The sequence below is a fragment of the Crassostrea angulata genome, chromosome 10, assembly GCF_025612915.1.
Source record: "Crassostrea angulata isolate pt1a10 chromosome 10, ASM2561291v2, whole genome shotgun sequence".
Taxonomy (NCBI): Eukaryota; Metazoa; Mollusca; class Bivalvia; order Ostreida; family Ostreidae; genus Magallana; species Magallana angulata.
This window is the reverse complement of record NC_069120.1, coordinates 52,577,895-52,598,517: the sequence shown is the minus strand read 5'-3', so window position 1 is coordinate 52,598,517 and position 20,623 is coordinate 52,577,895. Positions and strand designations below refer to the sequence as shown.

Below are 20,623 nucleotides of genomic sequence, written 5' to 3'. Positions count from 1 at the left end.
TATGGAAATCATAACCATGCATTTAGTTTCTTTTTGGGGTGTAGAGAAGATAATTTTTGAAAATTTGCCCTTTTTTGCATATTTGGCCCCAGCTATGGTGCTCTGGGACTGTCAGAGCCATGAATTCACAATTTAGATTCCTTTTACCATAGAGATGCTTCATATGAGATATGGTAACAATTGTAAAATGTACAATTGTTAACCCAGGATGGACAATGCACTACGGCCGACGATTTGATCCCCTTTGTCTCAGTGAGCTAATTGTAAACTATTGGTAGATGGCAACTGAGAGTACCATTTTATGAAAATTGAGAAATTAATAATACCAATATATATATGCTGTAAGTGAAGATCAGACTCTTCTTATTTTTTCAAAAAATAAAACAATCCTAGTTCATTCACTAGCAAATGCCTGTCTGCATATCTCAAGCTACCAAATGGCATGATGCCTTCACAAACATGCAGTTTTTGCTCCTTCTCTGTCTGTACATTTGGTAGTTACTGACGGTGCTGTAAACTGTACTATAATTACAGCTGTTTTGAATAAACACAACAAAAACTAATACAATTTCCAGGACCATTTAATGAACAACAAATAACAGAATATAAGCTGACATCCAAATAAGGCACTTTAAACAAGAAACATTTTTATATGCATGCTACAATCTTTTGATTCCAAATTACAACAGTGTTTTGGCTTCACGAGACCCCTTTTTGGGCCTCCATAATGTGACCCCCTTGGAGCCCAGCAAGGGGTTCCTGCATGCAAACACAGACCCTGTTCCTAAAACTTTAAAGTGTTAGGTGCTTGGTCTTGTTTTATGCCAATTGAAAAGCTTTTTCCTTTCCACTTGGGACTTGAGTTCAACAATTTTTATCCCTCTTTATCATCTCTTGCTATGTTGCATGCAGTTGCTGTTTGCATTCTGTTATAGCCTGAAGAGCAGACTTTTCTTTCCAAATAAAGACTTGGAAGTTGATTACGAAAAGCAAGAGAAGAAAGAAGGAGTCATTATAAAAACAAAATACTCTTCAATGTTTTCCTCAAGTCCAAGTAGTCTCCCTTTGATGTCAAAACCAACAATACAACAAATAGAATGTACTTGTAAAAATCTCCAAAGCTAGTCAATAAAAGCATTTACTTAAAAAAAAGCAAATTATACAAATAAACCAAAATTTAAACAAATCAAATAACACAGTAACAAGTCAGAGTTGTTCACACCTGAAGCTGCGTCCTAGAAATTGTGTGGAATGTTCATAAGTAGCCACTAAGATAATATTGTACTCCTGTTCAAATTTTATTCAACATAACCACACCAGGTGGTTTGTAATACCATTCTAAATAATTGCTGAGGTCAAAAAATAAAAGTTTTTTTTTTTTTCAATGGATCAAAATCACTGTGGTTGATGTCTACAAATAAATATACACAACTAGAAGCTGTTATATATAGTTCAGAGCAGCACGCGTGCAGTATAATCCATTATATACCGCCTGGTATATATGTCGCCAGTGAAGAATGGTCGTGCTCCAAAGGTGACTGGCCAATAAATGAATCTAGTAACCTAGCAACTCAAATCATAAAACATGATGGGATATTCACAAACATGTGGGGGAAACAATTCAAGACGCGTAGTTTAATTTGGAATGTTTTGGTTACACTTGCAATTACCAAAAAAAATAATAATAAAAAATCAAACCAAAACAAAATCATAAACATATATGATGTAAAATAAAAAGATTGCTCTAAGGTCTTCATTTAGTTTATACATGTATAAATTAGGGTTCCCAAAAATCAAGGCTTTGGCAAGGGGATTATAACACAAGCATAACTATGATTATTACATGCTATTTACATGGTTGACACCAAAACTGTCAGCCATTTTGATCTGGACGGATTGGCAATGTGCCAAAACAATGGATAGTGACTTGTTTCAGGATGTGAATGATTTCTTTGGCAGGGGACACAACTGGATGTTGAAAAGATGATCACAGCTATAAGATGATGATAACAAAATAAATATTCTATATATCATAAATAAGATGGGAGCACTGGGGCAACCGACTCTGTGTGTGATATTCAAACAATCAAAAATAAATACCACATTTGATTGGCACATATTATGTTAATACAAAGAAGGAAGAAAAGTGATGTTGTGATAGAGAAAAAAAATCAAAGAAGTCAATAACACACAGAAAAATGAAACCGTGTTAAAGCTACAGATACTACACATGGAGTGAGCGTTTAAAATATATTTCTCTACTTTCTGAACTCTGATTATTTGTATTGTTAAGTACAGCATTAAACATCTTGACACAACTGTGTGATATAATGGACAAGGGCTTAACATTTGGTTACACCTGTACTGTAATGAGTACAGCCGTACTGTAATGAGTACAGCTGTACTGTAATGAGTACACCTGTACTACAGAATGCAAGTAACACAATCTAATACTGTGTAATAAACAACCAGCACTAAGAACAAAGGGAGATAATACTGCTCAAAGGACGGATCACAGAAAAAATTCCATAAAACTGCAGGACGGACTTAAAATAAGTGTAAAAAATTTTTAAAAATCAACCTCAGTTCAATGAATCAAAAATACATATGTATTTGTCTAACTACTGATATGAAAACCAAAACAAATGTTAGGTACTGCCTATACTTCTGTGTTACAAAACGAATGATGATAACTGTATGATGAGGATATATAGAGCGGTCAGTCCAGCGACTCGGATGATTTACAAGAGGAGGGCAACAAGTACAAAACATAGCACTTCTGTGGAAACCAGGAGGGTAGCACTTAACACGATAAGGAGTTATTGCCACAATACATAAGTTGCTAAAAACTACGCTTTGTGTAGTGTTAAAAATGTCGAATCTTGTGTAGTCTATGAAATTCACAGCGTATTTGTTACGTCGTACACACAGGGAAAATAAAAACTGTTGCTATTTTGCTGGATTGCGTAACATACAGTAAAACTATTATCACAGATGATGGGGACCAATATGCGTCACTAGGTAGTGCCGTCGGCATAAATGGCGGACAGGCGACTGTTGCAGCGGTCGATGGCTGTGTGTTGTAAGTACTGCTGGGTCTGCTGCTCCTCAGCAGCGCATGGGAGGGACATGTTGAAGTCTTCAGGGAGACCCTCAATACCTGGAATAAGTCAACAAAATCATTGAAATATTATCACCATTTCAATCAAATGCACAACTAATAACAATTTTTTAAAATTTTCCTCTGATTTAAAGAATAATTGATTTGGCATAACCGAGACATGAATATTAATCCTTGAGCCTACCTCCTCCAATTCGGTGCATATTGTCATAATTTGCAGGGTCGTACATGTTATTACGATACTGATACTGTCCATCTGAAACAGAAGATCAAAATCAGGATTCATAAAGACAAAAATCAGAGAGATATCAGATCTGTCCAAAATCTCTTGACAATTTAAAAATCTATAAAATTGAACCACCAGTACAAATCCATTTATTGCTCTACCTTGTTCCTGAATATACTGTTGGTATGCATTGGGATACATTTGTTGATGCATTTGTGCCCGCATGACTGGGGGCATTCCTGTCCGCATGGGGATGAAGTGTCGACGTGAGGTATTGTAGTTCTGGGAGGAGGGAGGGGCTGGTGAAAACGTCCCAAATCTACAAAAACACAACCATTAAAAATCAATCCAGGCAATTCAGAAATATTAGACAAAATACATGAAAAAATCTGTGGCGTAATCAATTCAACCAATACATTTTTTTTTTGCTCTCCCTATCAAAAGTACTTCTTTGTAGAATACCAAAACTGCTATTAACTGGACATTCTGCACCCTACTTACCGGTACTTCCTAAAATTATGAAATGACAAAAAAAATTCTTTTGTTTTTAATGAGCCTCTCTTATTCGGTATCTGTGGTTACCTTTCTTCCTCCACGGCGCTGAGTCCACCGGAGGTATTAAGTGGGCTGTTCTGTTGCTGCATCACTGGTCCTGGAGACTGATTGGCTGAGGTATTTCCGCTGTTGTAGTTAACCCCCACTGTAATAAAATTACGAATTTAGTACTTCAACTGGTGAAATTGTCATAATATCCCTTCTTGTTATTATCCAATTTTATTTTTAGAAAACAGAGAATATTGTAAAAGCCTTTAATTAATAACTATTTCTATTATTTGAACAAATTATTATATTCAATAATTTTGGATTTTCTTCTAATGAAAGCTACCAGTAATACCAAAACTATTGCTTTTTAAAGGTAAGATCTCCAATTTTTTTTTAGTCATATTAAATTCCCTTAAAATTAAGATTTTTTTCATTTTTCTGAGAAAACAGCAACCTTGCCTTTAAATACTTCATGAATTTCCTTTTGCTAACATTCTAATAAAAATAGAGAATGTTGAAAAAAACTTTCATAACAAAAGATTTTTTTCCTGGAAATGCATAAATATCATGTGATACATTAAAAGAAGCCCACGGATGTCAAAATTCCTGTCAGTGCCTGCCCGAATTATAAGATGAAAATCTTAATATATGAGGATGTTAAAAAAATCTTAAAACCTAGACCTAAATTTTAAAAATCCCCTTATATTCTGTTAGAATCAAAATGAGATTATAAATTTAAACTGTAGATAGGTTTACGTCAGCTTTTAAATCATCCATGAATAAAAATAGTACAAAAACCTATGTACAGGAAAAATCTTTATTGGAAAAATTTGTGTGCTCTGGAGTTCATAGGTAGAACGGCCTTAGTCAACAGGTCTCTAATCTTGTGGACATTCCTCAGATTGATAAAACTCTCCAAGTAAAATGTCAGAATTCAGGGTTAGAAATAGGCCCAAACTGCTTATAAAGATTTTATCAGGATACAAATTTACACAGAAAAACTTATTAATAACTTGTTCTTATTTTTATTACAGAACTATCTGAAGAGTCCTATCCTTTGTCAGGAATGAAAATAGTTCATAACAACAGAATCATCTTTCATAGCCCAATCTGTTTACTTCATTATCATAAAAAGAAATCAAAATATGAAACAGCATAAAAATACGCCACGATGTGTAAATAATTGGTGTACTTAATTATCCGTTCGCTTATTGTCTGATCGGTTACTGATCGCATTCTTCTGGCATTTAAATAATCTGTATTTTATCCTAGTAAGAAATTAATGGTGCTTTATCAGAGATCTTTATCAGGGGAGTGGTTGGAACAGCCCCAGGGAGACAATACAAGGGAGGAATGGCGAGTCCAGGCATGCCCAGTAAAAGCTCTTTAACAAGCAAGTTGTTTACCATGTAGTGGGTAGTTTGCTTCGGCGACATTTAACCAATTTATTGTTTAATTTATGATTGACGTCACTTGGTGATTCAGGTATATTTCATGTGCTACACTTAAAAATACAGTTCTTTGTCAAACTGAGTATCAATGAGGAGAATGTAGTTTGTGATAAATAGCCCCGGCTTTAAATGAATAAAATGTCTTGTTCACACCGCTGAATTCTACATTTTACTCGCTATTCTGTGCTGTATTAATATTATCTGATGAAAGGACAGAATTCTTTGTAGGTTTTTGCACAAGTTATAAGGCTTGAAAGTGTGAAAACATGAAATCTAATCAAAGAAGAAATTTAATCACACAAGTATATCAAGCCATACATCTTTGAAGCATTTTTTTTAAAGCCCTAATTAATCATAAGACCCTTCTTATGATAATATTGACTTAAACCGGACTGATTCTACTCAATGCTTATATCAATGCTTATATCAGAGCTAATCCCCTAAGTAAATCATAATACATGAGCGACCTTCAGGACCTAGGGCACACACAATAGCAGTGTGGGACAGGCCTAGTTCTAACTTCTCCTCATTTTGAGTCCACTAGAAAACAAGCCAGACGCACCTACACTTATAAAAACAACATTACTTCAAATTGTTCAATTATTAGGTATGCGTTTTGATCAAATTATAAGTCATGCAAGCTGTTAGATAATTTCATTTCTCTGACTAGGGATTGATAGGGATAGATATCAGTAGAAAGGTTGACACAGTGGCCCACTGAGGTCAGGGGTCAACCTTTATTGACAGGTCAGGGGTCAATCTATAAATAGACAGGTCAGGCAATCAAGTCAGTGTTTGTTTAAAGGGGATTTGTGATTCATTGGGCTCCTATCCCAAAAGAAATCTCATTGGTCAAAGAGTGTCTAAAGATTTCAGTCTCCAAAGAAGTTTGACTGGTTAATTAGACTAGATTGGACTGTCTCCAAATGATTTTTAATATCTAAATCATTAAGTTACTCGATTTTAGTCTTTAAATGGTTAATTTGGTAAAAAATAAACAAGACTATTCACTAAGTCTCCAGAGGAGTTTGACTGGTCAATTAAAGACTAGATTTCACAGTCTCCAGAGGAGTTTGACTGGTCAATAAGTACTGTGGAATCATAAAAATTTGTGGTGGCTCAATTTTTGTGGTTTTCGTGGGTAGCCAAATGAACTTACATCATCGACAAAAACAAATATCGCAAGAGTTACTTTTCTTACTGAAACTGACAACTGGCACATCCATGAAATTAAATCCCCACAAATAAGCAAAAAACCCACCATCCATGAAAATTAATTGTCCCCCCCCCCCCCCCCCCCCCAAAGAATATAATGATTCTACAGTCACACAGTAACTACATTTCCATTAATCATACCTAAGAACAGGTCAGTAAGTAATTTTACCTGAGTAGTGGTCGGTGGTGTTTGGTCAATAAGTGACTACATTTCAATTTAATGTACCTAAGTAAAGGTCTGGGGTGTTTGGTCAATAAATTACAAGATTTCAAGTAATTTTACCCGAGTAGAGGTTGGTTGTGTTAGATTGGTCAGTAAGTGACTAAATCTTCATTTATCTTACCTAAGTAAAGGTCAGTGGTTTTTGGTCAATAAGTGACTAGATTTGAAGTAAATTTTACCTGAGTAGAGGTCGGTGGTGGGGCCTGTCACGAGGCCCCTCATGTCCACAGTCTCCGGGGGAGTTTGCTGCATCTGTTCAAGCTGCATCTGCTGGACTTGGAGACAGTCGTTCAACATTACGCCTCCCATGTCCGTTTCTTTCTTCAGCTGAAAATCAAAATCATTGGGTTAAACAGAGAGAAAGTAAAAACACATCAACATATCAGTACAACTAATGCTTTTTCTTCTTTGGTGTACATAGTCTCTTGCTGCCAAAAAAAAATGCTGGTGCTCAAAGTTCTGGTTTATGGATAACATTTTTTCTTTCTTAAAGAAAGCAAATAAAAAATTTTCACTTTGATACATCCCCCACCCCCAAAATCTCAAGACAGGCAAGTTCAACTATGACTTATGGTTCTAGGTCTTTAGAATATCAAATCAACATTGACCAAACCGATGAGTACAAGCTAAGACTGTATGACCCTCTTCCCCCCTCCCCCCTCCCCTTATCCCACCCTTTGCAATATAGGGTATTCATAAATACTGTTAACAATTCTTGGATGAATCAGCTCTAGTTTGGTTTTATTTTAAAGGTCTGTTATTTGGTCAGATAGGATTAGTACCTTAAGCTGTTGGTAGTATGTGGGCACTAAATGCATATTCAAGGGAAACAAACAGAATTATCTGGGTCATGTACACTTTTAACCGAGCTGCAGATAAATCCCGTTCAGTTGGAGAAAACTCAAAGTTTAAAACCGACAGAAAAAATTGGTGATAAGTCAAACGTCTTGTTGACTTTACACTTGAGATAAGCATGATTTTGCATTTTTATGCAATGGTCTGATAATCTAGCACCATTAATAACCAAGTGACAGATAAATCTAATGACAAATGCAGAGAAAAAGCACCTACAACATCCAAACGTTTAATTTCTTTGTTCATGCAGACGTGTGTTTTGGAGGAAAAAAAACAGGTCAGCGGTAAAATTTCGGATGACAAACATTTGAGTGACCTTGAGTCCTGGCAGTTATAAACTGTGGCCTAGTTGCTAACAGGAACCGTAAAGAGTTTTAAAAGTTTGATTCGCTTCTCTTTTGTCCATTGCACTAGCTCACACCTAAATTAGGAGCAATATTCTAGTGTATTGGTATTTAAAATATCTTTTGTTGAGGAGAATACGGTAAACATACAGCTGGCTCGAGTTCTGAAATCTACAATGTCAACAGAGAAGGTTTGCCGTGGAGCACTCGATCCAATCTTACTTGGCTGTCCCTGCACTCAGTCGCTGATAGGGAATAAAAACCCCAATCACAAGCGTTTCATCTCCTGCCTAAGTCAACACTGTCAAACTATATTTATACAAAACAGTCATGTGCGATGACATTCCGAGCTATAGTTGTTCGATGTCATACACAAGTCCCGCAGGCTTTGTACAGGAAATAGATTAAAAATCTAAAAGGAAGACTTTGTCAATTGTAACGGACATGAGGCCTACACGACTTGCGTTTCGGTGAATTTCAATAAATACTTTTAAATTACTTCAAAGAATCAGTTTCTTAATGGTTTAGAAATATACTCGTATCAATAAAAAATATATATGAGATTTTAGGTTGAAGTCCACACCCTTACAAGATCAGAGGGATGTTTAAATTGTTATTTTAAACTTACAAAGAAAGCAAAGGGGAAAAATTTTAAATGTCTTTTTCATAAGTAGAAAATTTTCTGTGCATATTCAATAAGAGTAAAAAAAAAAAAAAAGTTGAATTATTGATCAAAATTATTTGACCTGTTAAATCTTGAGAGGGGGTGGTGGACTAAAGAAATAGAAAGGAATAAATACCAAAACACTAGGACTAAACATTCAAGTAGAATAAATACCGAAACACTAAGACTAAACAAGTAAAATAAATACCGAAACACTAAGACTAAACAAGTAGAATAAATACCGAAACACTAGGATTAAACAAATAAAATTCTTACAAACAAAACATACAAAATTATTAACTTCAGCCCATACTTAAACAAGATGTTGACATCAATCTTTATTCTATTACACAAATAGATAAAATTTAGAAAGAAAAGGGGTCAAAAACAAAACAGCAAACAAAATACGACATAATAATTTCACGGTATACAAGGTACTGTTTATTGCAGAAAAAGTGGAATAAGCAAACACGTCTATATTTAATTAGTACCTATAATGATTAACCAATATATCAATTACAGTACAGCAAATGAACTTCCATTAGATGGAATTCTTTCAGATGAAAAATAAGCCATATTTGTCTGTCATACACGTAGATCAGAAACCAGTGGACTCTTGATTCTTAACCTTGAAAATCATGCTGATTCCAGCAAAAGCAGTCACTTAGCAACTAAGTTATTTATTCCTTTCCTCCATTTCTAAATGACTCAATTTCAATTTCAATCATGTTATTCAAGAAAATTACCTCTATTTAGTGAAGTATTATTTTTCTATTTACATGGTAATTTTTTAATCATAATATATTTAATTCAACAAATTACTGATAAAAAGATAGACCTTAACATGTAAAAGTCACACAAATTTATTTTAGGGAACTAACTGTTGAGGAAAATTGTATGATAATTTTTTTGAAAGTTTTTGCATGTATTATTTCCAGTACATGGTGTCTATTAAGACTTCTGAAGCTATAACAAAGGTAGTAAGATTTTCACTCCACATGCTCCATGTCACCTTTCACAATTTTTACAATTATTTTTAGTACTGGTACTCTCTGCCTAAAATCTGTTGACCAGCATTGCCTGGCTCTGGAAGTTTTCAAAGTTAAGGTTGAATATAGTTGGAGCTTACCTTTTTCTTCACCGACCCGTCCTTTTGATTGTGATTTTTGACGTGCTTGCGTAGCGAGCTCGGATCTGTGTATCTCTTCGTACATCCGGCAACTTGACAAGCATAAGGTTTCTGCAACAAAAGATAAAAGTCTAGATCACTGATTCTGAATCATAAACAGATATATATACTTTATCATATAAAAGGAAATAAAATCTTTTGTTGTTGTTTTTATCATTTTATGCATGCATTATTATAATATAATATTTGTGCCATGATCCAATTTTGTTTTTTTATTCAAGATCACCTTTTACATTACAAAAAATACAATGCACAGAAATTATGACTAGTATTGTAGGCTATAAGAAACTAATGAATCACTAAAAATGATTTGGTTAAGTAAAACTGGTTAGAAATTAACCCCATTTAACAAATTTTAGTATATGCCTATTTCTACACTGACCGTATCAAGATGCGTGCGTTGATGCTTAGCCCGGTCTGATGAGTTGGAGAATGCCTTGGCACAACCCGCGTGTTGACAAATGTAAGGACGCTCACCCGTATGAGATCGGAGGTGGATTTTAAGATTTTCCAATCGTGAGAACGCTTTTGTACATCCTTCAAACTGAAATGAAATGAAAGATATACAATTTCCTGACGGTTCTTCTATTGGTGCTGGAACCAGCAGTGTTCTTTGGGGTGGTCACACTACAGCTTATATTAATTGTCACATATCCCTTGCGAAAATTCAATGTTTTTTTTTTCTCCAATAAAAATCAAAAAAATTTGGTGTTCAAAAATTTAAGAATGGAATTACCAAAAATGCCAAATGAAAGTAAAACCCGTAATCAAAGTCAAAAGAAATCACAGATTACTATAACAGTATTTTTACAACTCAAAAATAAGGTGGATTTACAAATTCCAGTAATCTATCTAACATTTTGAACATTTATACACACCAAAAATCAGGTGAATCCAACTTACTGAACAAAAGTCACCAAACGAAATTTTTTAGAGAATTGTTAAGTCAATTTAAATTGTGAATGTAAAATTTAGGTGAGATTTTGTTCTTTCCTGTAAAAAATATGCCTTGAGAGGAGGATATTTCACTTAATTATTTAAAGATACAATATGCAAAGCTTTAAAGGAATTGGGTTCCCCTAATGTTACAAGGTCTTGGTTTATTCCATCTGCATTTTAATACTGATATTTTGTAGCATCATTTTCTCCCCAGTTCAGAGTCTTAGTGGAATTCCTCTCCTCTCTATATTCTTGATAAACTTTAGTGTTAATATTTGGTAAGACTTTTTGCCCCCTCCCTTTAAAAACAACACATTAAACAAGCCATCTCTTCCTCTCCGAGTACAGAACTTTGGTAGTTTTTTTTGTCCCCATGTCTACCGACACACTTGTTTGATATTTTTGTGACAATTCATCAAGGTCCATGCACTTTAGAAATAAAAGTGTGCTTGCCAGCAAATCTGACTGTGAGAAGCCATTGTTCAGTTAAAGTTCAAGCCCCTGCTATAAGAAGGTGGTATTGTTTTGCGTTAATCGGAATCCCTGCTACAAGCATGGTCCAATGATCATCATTATACTGGTGTCAAGTTCCTCCTATTTATCTCTATTAATTGGAATCTAATTAAAGTGATAACAGAATATTTTTTGCCATGTATTCTAAAGATGGACATGTTCCTTAGTTCCTAGTCAACAACTTCACTGATCCACATCAAATTTTTGAATGGTATTCAAGTTTACATTTTATATACCCCTCAATAAACATGCTAGTTATGTGTACAATCTCTTGATTTGTTCCAAATATTTGATAATATACCAAGACGGCAAAAAACAGCAAATGTCTTACACTCAGTTAGGTCTTCTACTGCTTGTACAAATGTCTTACACTCAGTTAGGTTTTCTACTGCTTGTACAAAGTATAAATCTCTCATCTACTTTACAGATGAACAACCTAATATCCTAATAATCCATTATTTAAATTTTACCAAACAAATGTGTATTCTTAGCGTATGGGAGAAATAGTCTGGAGAGGACAAAACAAACCAAATCAATCAATCAATCAGCTGGTCAGAAAGCTGTTCCTAACAGAGAGCAGTTCTGTGATATTGTGTGACTTATCCGCGGCCTCTGAGTTGGATAAACACATTGAGTATTGACAGAAAGAGTGCCGATATTGATTGTACCTCAAACTTCATACACAGTGGCCTGACAGAACACAGGAATGCAGTCTGCCAAATAAAGGCCGCATTGATCCCCGTGGAGATTACCCATAGACTAGCCTCTATCACCCTTCACAATCTACCCGCCATTCTCACCAGAACATTTTCTTTAACTCTTCCTTTTCCTACATATATATCAGTTTGTTCGATTCTCCAAACAAATTTCATTATCTGTATTTTGCACAATCATGCAGTGCTGCTATTATTTCTCTTCCCAAACTAACTTTCAAGGACCCCCTGGCCTTGCATCTCTGAAAGTGAAACTGCATTGTTTGCATTGTAGTGTCACAGCAGTTCAATGCAACTTTAGCACCTTTTTCCCTGACCCAGAGTTTGCACGAAATGCACAACCCAGTTTCTGGCATTTTAAGGCCATGGCAGTTTTGACTGTCAGTATCTGTGTAAGTGAGTCATATACTTGTGTATTGGATTTTTGTACGCGCTTTCCTTTTTTTTTTTAATCCATTCGTTCAAAAATAAACCCTTAGATTTTTTAGTTCCAAGCTAATGACGAAGACTACAGGTCTGATTAAAATTGGTCACATTGTCGAAAGATCACAACAACTTCTGCAATCAGTGACAGTGGACTCGTGTCACCAATTACCGAGCGGAACAAACCGGGAGAAAAATGAACAATACAGGAACAATCACGGCGCTGGACTGCAGTGAGCCGACTCGGATACCAACACAAGACAGTGGTATCAGGTTACAGGACACGCAGTGCTTATCCTCAAACACAATACAAACACATACAATAACAACTGTCAAAAATCACAACTCATTTCCAATTCTTCAACGTAATTAAAGTTTAAAAATAAGACCTGTCCTTTATCAGCGACTGACATTCCCTCTCCAATTACTTTTGCGATTTGCAATTCGAAACAAATAAAACCAATTCACTGCTAGTATTAAATATAGATAGAATTTAGAAAAGCAAATATACAGATAGACATTGTTACCTCCAGCACTACGGGTCTTTATGAATTATTCTTGTCTTTTATCTTAAAACAACAAAACATGCAGTTCACTTCCCCCAAAGCCAATGATGACTTGCAGTCAGGTCGAAGAATTTAATACCACAATTCTATAACTCGATAAATAAATTGCACCAAACCTACCACCCTGAATACAAGGCTACAAGCAACAATGGAACACAGCACAACAGAATAAAGAATACTCACCGTGCACTTGTTGGGTTTCTCTCCTGAGTGCACCCTCATATGGATGAGGAGTTTATATCTGGCGTTAAACGGTTTATATCTCCGCTGACAACCGGACCAGAAACACGTAAAATCCTCACCCTTCCGCTGGTCAATATGGGCTTTTTCAAGGTGGCGAACTAAGTCCTCCTGTTCCTTAAACACCTGATTACAATCAATCCATTTGCATATATTCTGTTTTTCTCCATTTTCATCCACTTCTCCATCCTCAGTTGGAGGAATGTTGTTGCCTAGGTAACTGTTCTCACTCATAAGAGGGTTATTATTGTTCATCATGTTTGCAGAATTTGTGTTGTGCTGAGCCAAAGGCTGAGGGGGAACCGTCATGCACGAGGGTGGGGGCATGCTTGGCTGTGGGGGTGGAGGCATCATGCTGATGGGGGTTGGTTGCTGGCTGACTGCCTGATTGTATGTGGGAGGGGGATAATTTGCAGAAGTAGTGGACCGAGGCCCATGGTACATCTGCATATCCTGCATGGCACGTTGCTCCAGGAATGGAATTTCACTCTGTTGGACGACCACTTGGTTTTTAACGATATCCGGGAATATGTCCGACAGATTCTCATGGAGCCCCACCTCTGTCTCCCTCTTGTAGCCAGATCCAGAGCTCATGGGAGTTTGATTCATGCGGTTCTTGGAGGAGCCGGAGCCCGAGTAAGGGCTTCCAGTGCTGCACCTCTGCGTCCGGTGAGCGATGAGATGTCCAAAGTGTCCATGCTGTAACCCTGGCTGGGGGGAGGCACTGGTGGAGGAACTCCTGGATCCGTTAATGTAGGCCACCAGGGAGGTGGGGGAGGTCCTGATCAGCGAGTACAGGTCCATACCATCGGATCCAATCGGCGAGATGGACAGGGCCCGCTTTGTGCCGTGATTTCTGTTAGCCGAGTAACGCGGACTTGTGTACTGTGATCCGGAAGGAGAAGTCTCCATGTTCGGGTATGGAGACAGGGACACAGTGGCGGCACTGTTCATCCCCTGGGACAGGGAATTTCTGTCTGCCTCACTCCCATGGACAGAACCATGAATGGAGTTTTGAATGTGGCCCAGCGGTTTGTACGGGTTCCACTCTTGCTTGGTGACCGGCAGGGGCTCCAGAAACACATGCTTGTCATTGTTTGTCCCGTTGTGGTAAGGTGCAGTCCCAGGCTCCACTTTGGGGGTCATGTCCCCATTCCTGGGGGTGATAATGTCGGACACTTCACTAGGAGTTGGGGTGGCGTTCTCCAGGCTCCTGTTTGGGATGTGGAGGTTAGAGTTCTGTGGCTGCTGCATGCACGAAACGTTGTGACCCATGTTACTCCTGTCCTTCCTTTGATTGATTCCAAAACACATTGGTCCGAGTCCATTGAGATCTACAAAGAACACACAGTTTATTAACACATATCTTCCTCTTTACACAATTCTTACACACATATGTACATAACTCAGCCTCCATATTCATCATCGCTCATCCAGGAAGTTTGCTGTTTATTAACCCTTTATTCCTATTTTTGAATCTTTGTGACTTTGAGGGGTTTATTGCTCAGTGTAATAACTTTGCAGTTGAAAGAAATTTAGTATACCTGACTGACAGTCACTTTTATATTGTTTTATTTTCATTTAATATTTTACTTAGCATGACATCACTTTCCTCTGACTAGTTTTAACTCATACCCGTGTGATACATGTAACAAGTACTTGATCTACAAATGTTGTTGACATGGCTGTTCAGCTATGATTTGTTTGCATCTTTGTAGATTCAATTAAAGTTAAGTATGCAGGAGTGTTGCTTTCTTTGATTTCTATCTAGCTGGGTTTTTTTGTTTTCTTGTTTTGGTTTTAAGAGCCTTAGAAGCTAAAATGAATTAAGCCTTCTAGAAAAAAAATTATAAAGTTCTTTGGGACATAAAAATGAGAAATATGTTTTACTAACACATTAAACTATCGCAACATGGCATTTACATTTTAAATTAAACCCAATATTTATGATGTACATGGAATTTGAATAAAAAAGTATCTCAGGTTGTGATTCATTCCAATGATTTTTATGTCTGTTGGGATCACTAGAAGGGTATCAAAGGGTTCGCTCGGGGATTTAGAAATTTGCCCATTAAGGGAGGAGCCAAACTTCCTAACTCTCATCTTTATGGCGGCGGATAAAGGAGGACTGAGACTTCAATAGCTCTTGTAGCTGAAATGAGTCCAAACACTAGACAGAGGAGAATCTGGGAGAAATGCCAATTTTCTTAGCAGTACCACGGCCCGATATGGCAATTCCGTGGAAGCCTCGACGTCACACACCTGTTATGGCAAGTAATCATGCCTTTACATACGCAGCACATCCTGTTTATGCCCAACGTATTGAAAATATCAAAGAATATAAGGCCTCAATTCAACCTGCACACCGACTTTTGGAGTTTTAATTGAATTGGCCCACTTTACAGACAAAATCAGTGTGAATAAGAAACATGTTTACTAAATTACCCAAACAGGCCCAATATTGTTGGTCTGAAATTGAATTAAAAGGGATTTTTTCTTGTTGTAAATTGAAATAACCAGTGGGTCGGTTTTAAGGAGCACCTATCACCTAATGATTTATTAAACTCTTTTTTGTGACCGTTATCTACCTCTGTATACAGGAGGAAAATAGCAGGTATATGGCACTTCAGGCAGGCAATATAGAGGCCTTCACATAAAATGGATATTTGCTTTTGGAAACTTTGGGGCCTTGTCATCTCAAGATAAGAACATGAATTACAGGGACCCAATACACAAAATTATTTCCAATACACACAATTGTTCCCAATACACACTACTGTTCCCAATACACAAAATTGTTTCCCCATACACAAAATTATTCTCAATACACAAAGTTGTCGCCAATCTATAAAGATGTTCCTTAAATTGAAAACATTGTTCTCTGTGTGTGATAAATTCCTCAGAGTTCTTAGCTTAATAAATTTATACCATTTACATTGTATAAAAGCTAATACATGTTTCTGAATGTTACTGATTATAATTAAATTAATTCTAAAAACTTGATCTTAACTATTCAAATAATGACATGCAGTTATCAATCAGGTATTATAACTTGTTCACAGAATGTTTTCACTGTAAATAGCAAAAATATTAATTGTGATGCAAAAATGTCCTCAAATACGACCAAATTTAGTTAATTGGTTTTTTTTATTAAAGCTTTTAACAAGTTTTTAAAAAAAATCTACAAAATTCCCAGAGATAGATCACTATAGATATCATATTTAGTGTAAAAGCCAGATAAATAGAAGTAAGAAAAAACACACACCCTACATTTCCTCTTTACTGATCATTACCTCCCTTATATAAGTAACAATAGGCAACAGTTATGGCCAGTGACTTAATTTTGAAAAGTTCTGACTTTAGATTCTTTCTTTATTCACTCAAATTTACCGAGGCAAATTTCGTTCAAAGGCTGGCTTATGGATTAACCATTTCATCAAGTGATACAGGACACCTCCATATTGTGACATACTTCCAATTGAAATAAACAATAAAATCAAGCACAGTTTCATACACTTGTTCTTTCCTGAAGTTGTTACACAACAGTGTAGCGCAATGAGTTAGAGCGTTAACTACAAATCTGTAAGTCAGGAGTTTGAATCCTGCTGGGGCTTTTATAATTTTCACCTTTCCAAAAAATTTTAAAACATTATTTTTGGTCAAATATTGTAAAATTTGAATATTTTAAAATGTTTAAAGTATTTTTGATTATCTTGTACTTTTATCCACATTAATAAAATTTAGTTTTTACAAATATTCATTTTTATTTGAAATAAAATTCTGATCCTCCTTGAAATCTGATTAATGTACAAAACGTGACAATAGTTCTACCAAACATGAATACAATAATTAGAAATCAATTTCTTCATCCATACAGTTATAGTCACTTACTGCTGTACACAAAGTGTTTAACAGGTCTTTTCTATTTCTAAATTCATGAATAGCCATTTTAGAACTTATCACTTGCAATCAATTTCCACAACTGAGTAGTAATTTTTTTGAATTTCCTATGTTTTAAAAAAGACAATCATAAGCATCTGTGAGCAAAAGGTTGTTATGGATCTAGCTGATATTCCTTACACCCTAATATATACAAGGTTAACATAAGTATCTTAAGTCCAGCACTAAACCAAATTTGGGGTAAACCAATTTGATTAAGAGGCAAACCCCCAAAATTTGAACAATTTTGGTAACATTATGATAAACTTTTGATGAAACCTTACCATTTTTGTTGTTTCCATAGCGATAGAAGTTGTTGACTTGATTTGGGTGAGGGATGCGTGGAGTAGTTTGAGAGCAAGGCTTGCCTTGCTGTACGATGCGTGGTGTCGTTGACAAAGCCGGGAGCTGGACTTTGTCTGTTTTACCGGGGACAGGCGTGTTACCGCTTGACCGCGGAACAGGGGTGTCTGCCTGAATCCTCAGTGTGGGTATACCTGCACCCTGCTGCATTTGTCTGCTGTTCTTTCCTCCAATGTTGGATTTTAGCCCGTTCATTGTTCTGTAAAAAACACTTTTTGATTAATGTCTGATTAATGTTTGATTTTTGCCTGTTCTTTGTTTACACTGTTAGTAATGATTTGCATGTTGTGGTAAGTTAGGTGTCAATGAATCAACGCTTTGTTCTGGGCTGATTCAGGGGTTTTAAATTAGGGGGAGTCCATCAACCCACAAAAAGGGGCACCTGCCCACGACATTAAACGGAACTTGTACATATGATCTTAATCTTCAAAGAAAAGAACATGGGTATAATTGACCAAGTCATGAAGTCATAAAAAAAAAATCATGTTGTATTACTCATGCTTGTAAAGAGAGCTAAATTTGAATTAAAAACACTTAATATCTGCCTCAACAATGAAACATGAATGCATTGCACAGCATATACATGCATTAATATACACACAGTCTGCTGAAAGATGAACCACTACTTACATTCACTGTTATTTTTGGATGTATAATTGTCACATCAGCTGTGTCATTACATATCATCTACCTGTACAATATCTATATATTCTGCTATTTCAATATTTCCATTGGTATTATATTTATGAAGTTTTGCTAGGCTAGCTTTTTAACGCTTTTATCACAGACTCCATTTGAGAAATGTCAAAAATACCGGTAATCCATCAATAATTTCTTAAATCCAATTCTGGGATGTCCGAGATGTTAAAACATAAATCCATAAAGTCACGTTTGTTTCACTGAAAAATACACAACTTTATTTCTCACATCAAAAATGTTCATGCTGAATACACAAAATAATCCCGAGAAACACTTTTTCCAGCCAAGGAAATAAAATATAAGGCTATATTAATTCAAGGCAGTAAAAATCCAATAAATTTTCACGACAATAAATTACTTTCGATCTCTTAGAGCAATAAGAAAAGGGATCTATTGTTTCTTGCACAAAGTGTGTATTGGAACAAGAACAACCTCGCATCGGTGAGCAGGGTACCGTTAGCTCCGCCCACTTTTACGTCAGAAAAACACAAATAATAAATGATAAAACTTAATAACAAAGCTTTCGATTACATTTTATCTTATAAATTCTTTTTTTCAATATGCAAAAATTACATTGTATTTAGATAATCAAAATATAAATCACTAATACACAGCGATTAGAGTAATACACATCTATGCCAGCACCTACCCGTCACCTGGTTATCGCTAAACGTCTAAAATTAACGATTTTCTACCTTAATTTTGAGTGATAGTTACCAAAACTTACCTATATCAGTTACAGTATACAAGTTATCCACATTTCTGTGTAAATCATAGTAAATTTATCGTTCAAAACGGGAAAAAAGCTCCACGGGACGAAAGTTGTCAAGTTTTAGGGTACAGTGTATAAAAATGGCGGATCCGCGGTTTCTAGATCCCCATGCAGGTAACAATTCACTTCCCTTGAACAATTTTAAATGTCACAAACTTTTATAATTCGGTGTACGAAGTCCACACAAATTCTCTATTGTGTTAAATAGAGAGAAGTTCCGAGAGAATATCAGCATAAGATCTGGGTGTAGGTCTTAGAATTAATTTAAACACCTATAATTAATTTACCTATATACATTTTTTTAATACCCCTAAACATAAAATAAATTTATATCGAAAAAAGAATACACTTTAAAAATAGTAAAAATCTCAAACTATCAACAAGTAAACTTGTTTGAAAATTTTATAATCAGAGCATTCAGAAACTTGTTTAATCTAATCATGAATATATAATTTCAATGTTATAGCAGCTGGCGCTAAATATAATAAAATAGTAAATTTGTATTAATTGATTTTATGTATGATGATTCTCGAAGATTGAAAAATACTGAATATAATTGGACTTTCAAAGGAAGTGTTATTCAATATTCTTATTTCAATTAAAAATTAAAATCGCTCCCTCAATGCGAGACAACTCCAAAACACAGACAGGGTTTGGAAGTTTTCGTCACCTGGAAGCATACCAGTATCGATTCTTTTCTTTAACTCTCTCTTTTTGCACATTACCTTGACAAAAAACAAAAAAGAAAGAACAAACACAAAACCGAGTTTTTTCAATCTTCTTTGATATCAATGAGCAAACGCGTGTACATAAGTATGGCATGTCAAACGTTGCAATATTCGATCTTTTATATTTGTGTTATATAAATATTTATTTGTATTGTATAATTTTCCATTTGTATTATATAATTTTCCATTTGTATTCTATAATTTTCAATTTGTATTGTATGAATTACATTTGTATTGTATAATTTTCTATTTGTATTGTATAATTTTCCATTTGTGTTGTATGAATTACATTTGTATTGTATAATTTTCTATTTGTATTGTATAATCTTCAATTTTTATTGTATAATTTTCAATTTGTATTGTATAATTTTCGATTTGTATTGTATAAGTTTCATTTGTATTGTATAATTTTTTATTTGTATTGTACAATTTTCAATTTGTATTGTACAATTTTCAATTATTATTCTATAATTTTCCATTTGTATTGTACAATTTTCAATTTGTATTCAATAATTTTCAATTTGTAGGAATGTATAATTTGCTTGTATGCATTTGATCTATGGAATGCCCGTGTTTTGCGTGTATTTGATCAAAGAAGGAGGTTTGGAATGCCCGGGTTTACCGTGAATTTGATCAAAGAAGGAGGTTTGGAATGCCCGTGTTTTACGTGCATATGATCAAAGAAGGAGGTTTGGAATGCCCGAGTTTTGCGTGTATTTGATAAGAGAAGGAGGTTTAGAATGCGCGTGTTTTGCGTGTATTTGATCAGAGAAGGATGTTAAGAATGCCCGTGTTTTGCGTGTATTTGATCAGAGAAGGGGGTTTAGAATGCCCGTGTTTTACGTGCATATGATCAAAGATGGAGGTTTGGAATGCCCGAGTTTTGCGTGTATTTGA

General features: G+C 35.4%; 1 protein-coding gene across 2 annotated transcripts; it reads right to left on the bottom strand.

Annotated features, from left to right (window-relative positions):
• Positions 1 to 563: 563 nt before the first annotated feature.
• On the bottom strand, positions 564 to 19,111 carry LOC128167340 (zinc finger protein GLIS3-like). Of its 2 annotated transcripts, none has more exons than XM_052833004.1 (10): positions 18,954 to 19,111; positions 17,449 to 17,726; positions 13,169 to 14,559; positions 10,214 to 10,375; positions 9,772 to 9,882; positions 6,959 to 7,106; positions 3,930 to 4,047; positions 3,509 to 3,666; positions 3,306 to 3,377; positions 564 to 3,160 (listed from the first exon to the last, which is right to left on the bottom strand). In XM_052833004.1, exons 2-10 carry the CDS (start codon positions 17,720 to 17,722, stop codon positions 3,018 to 3,020), a joined length of 2,577 nt encoding a protein of 858 aa, XP_052688964.1. In that variant the 5' UTR covers positions 17,723 to 17,726; positions 18,954 to 19,111; the 3' UTR covers positions 564 to 3,017. The 2 variants fall into 2 exon arrangements, with proteins under 2 accessions (XP_052688964.1, XP_052688965.1); XM_052833005.1 differs by lacking the exon at positions 18,954 to 19,111 and adding an exon at positions 18,158 to 18,643.
• Between the last annotated feature and the right edge of the window lie 1,512 nt (positions 19,112 to 20,623).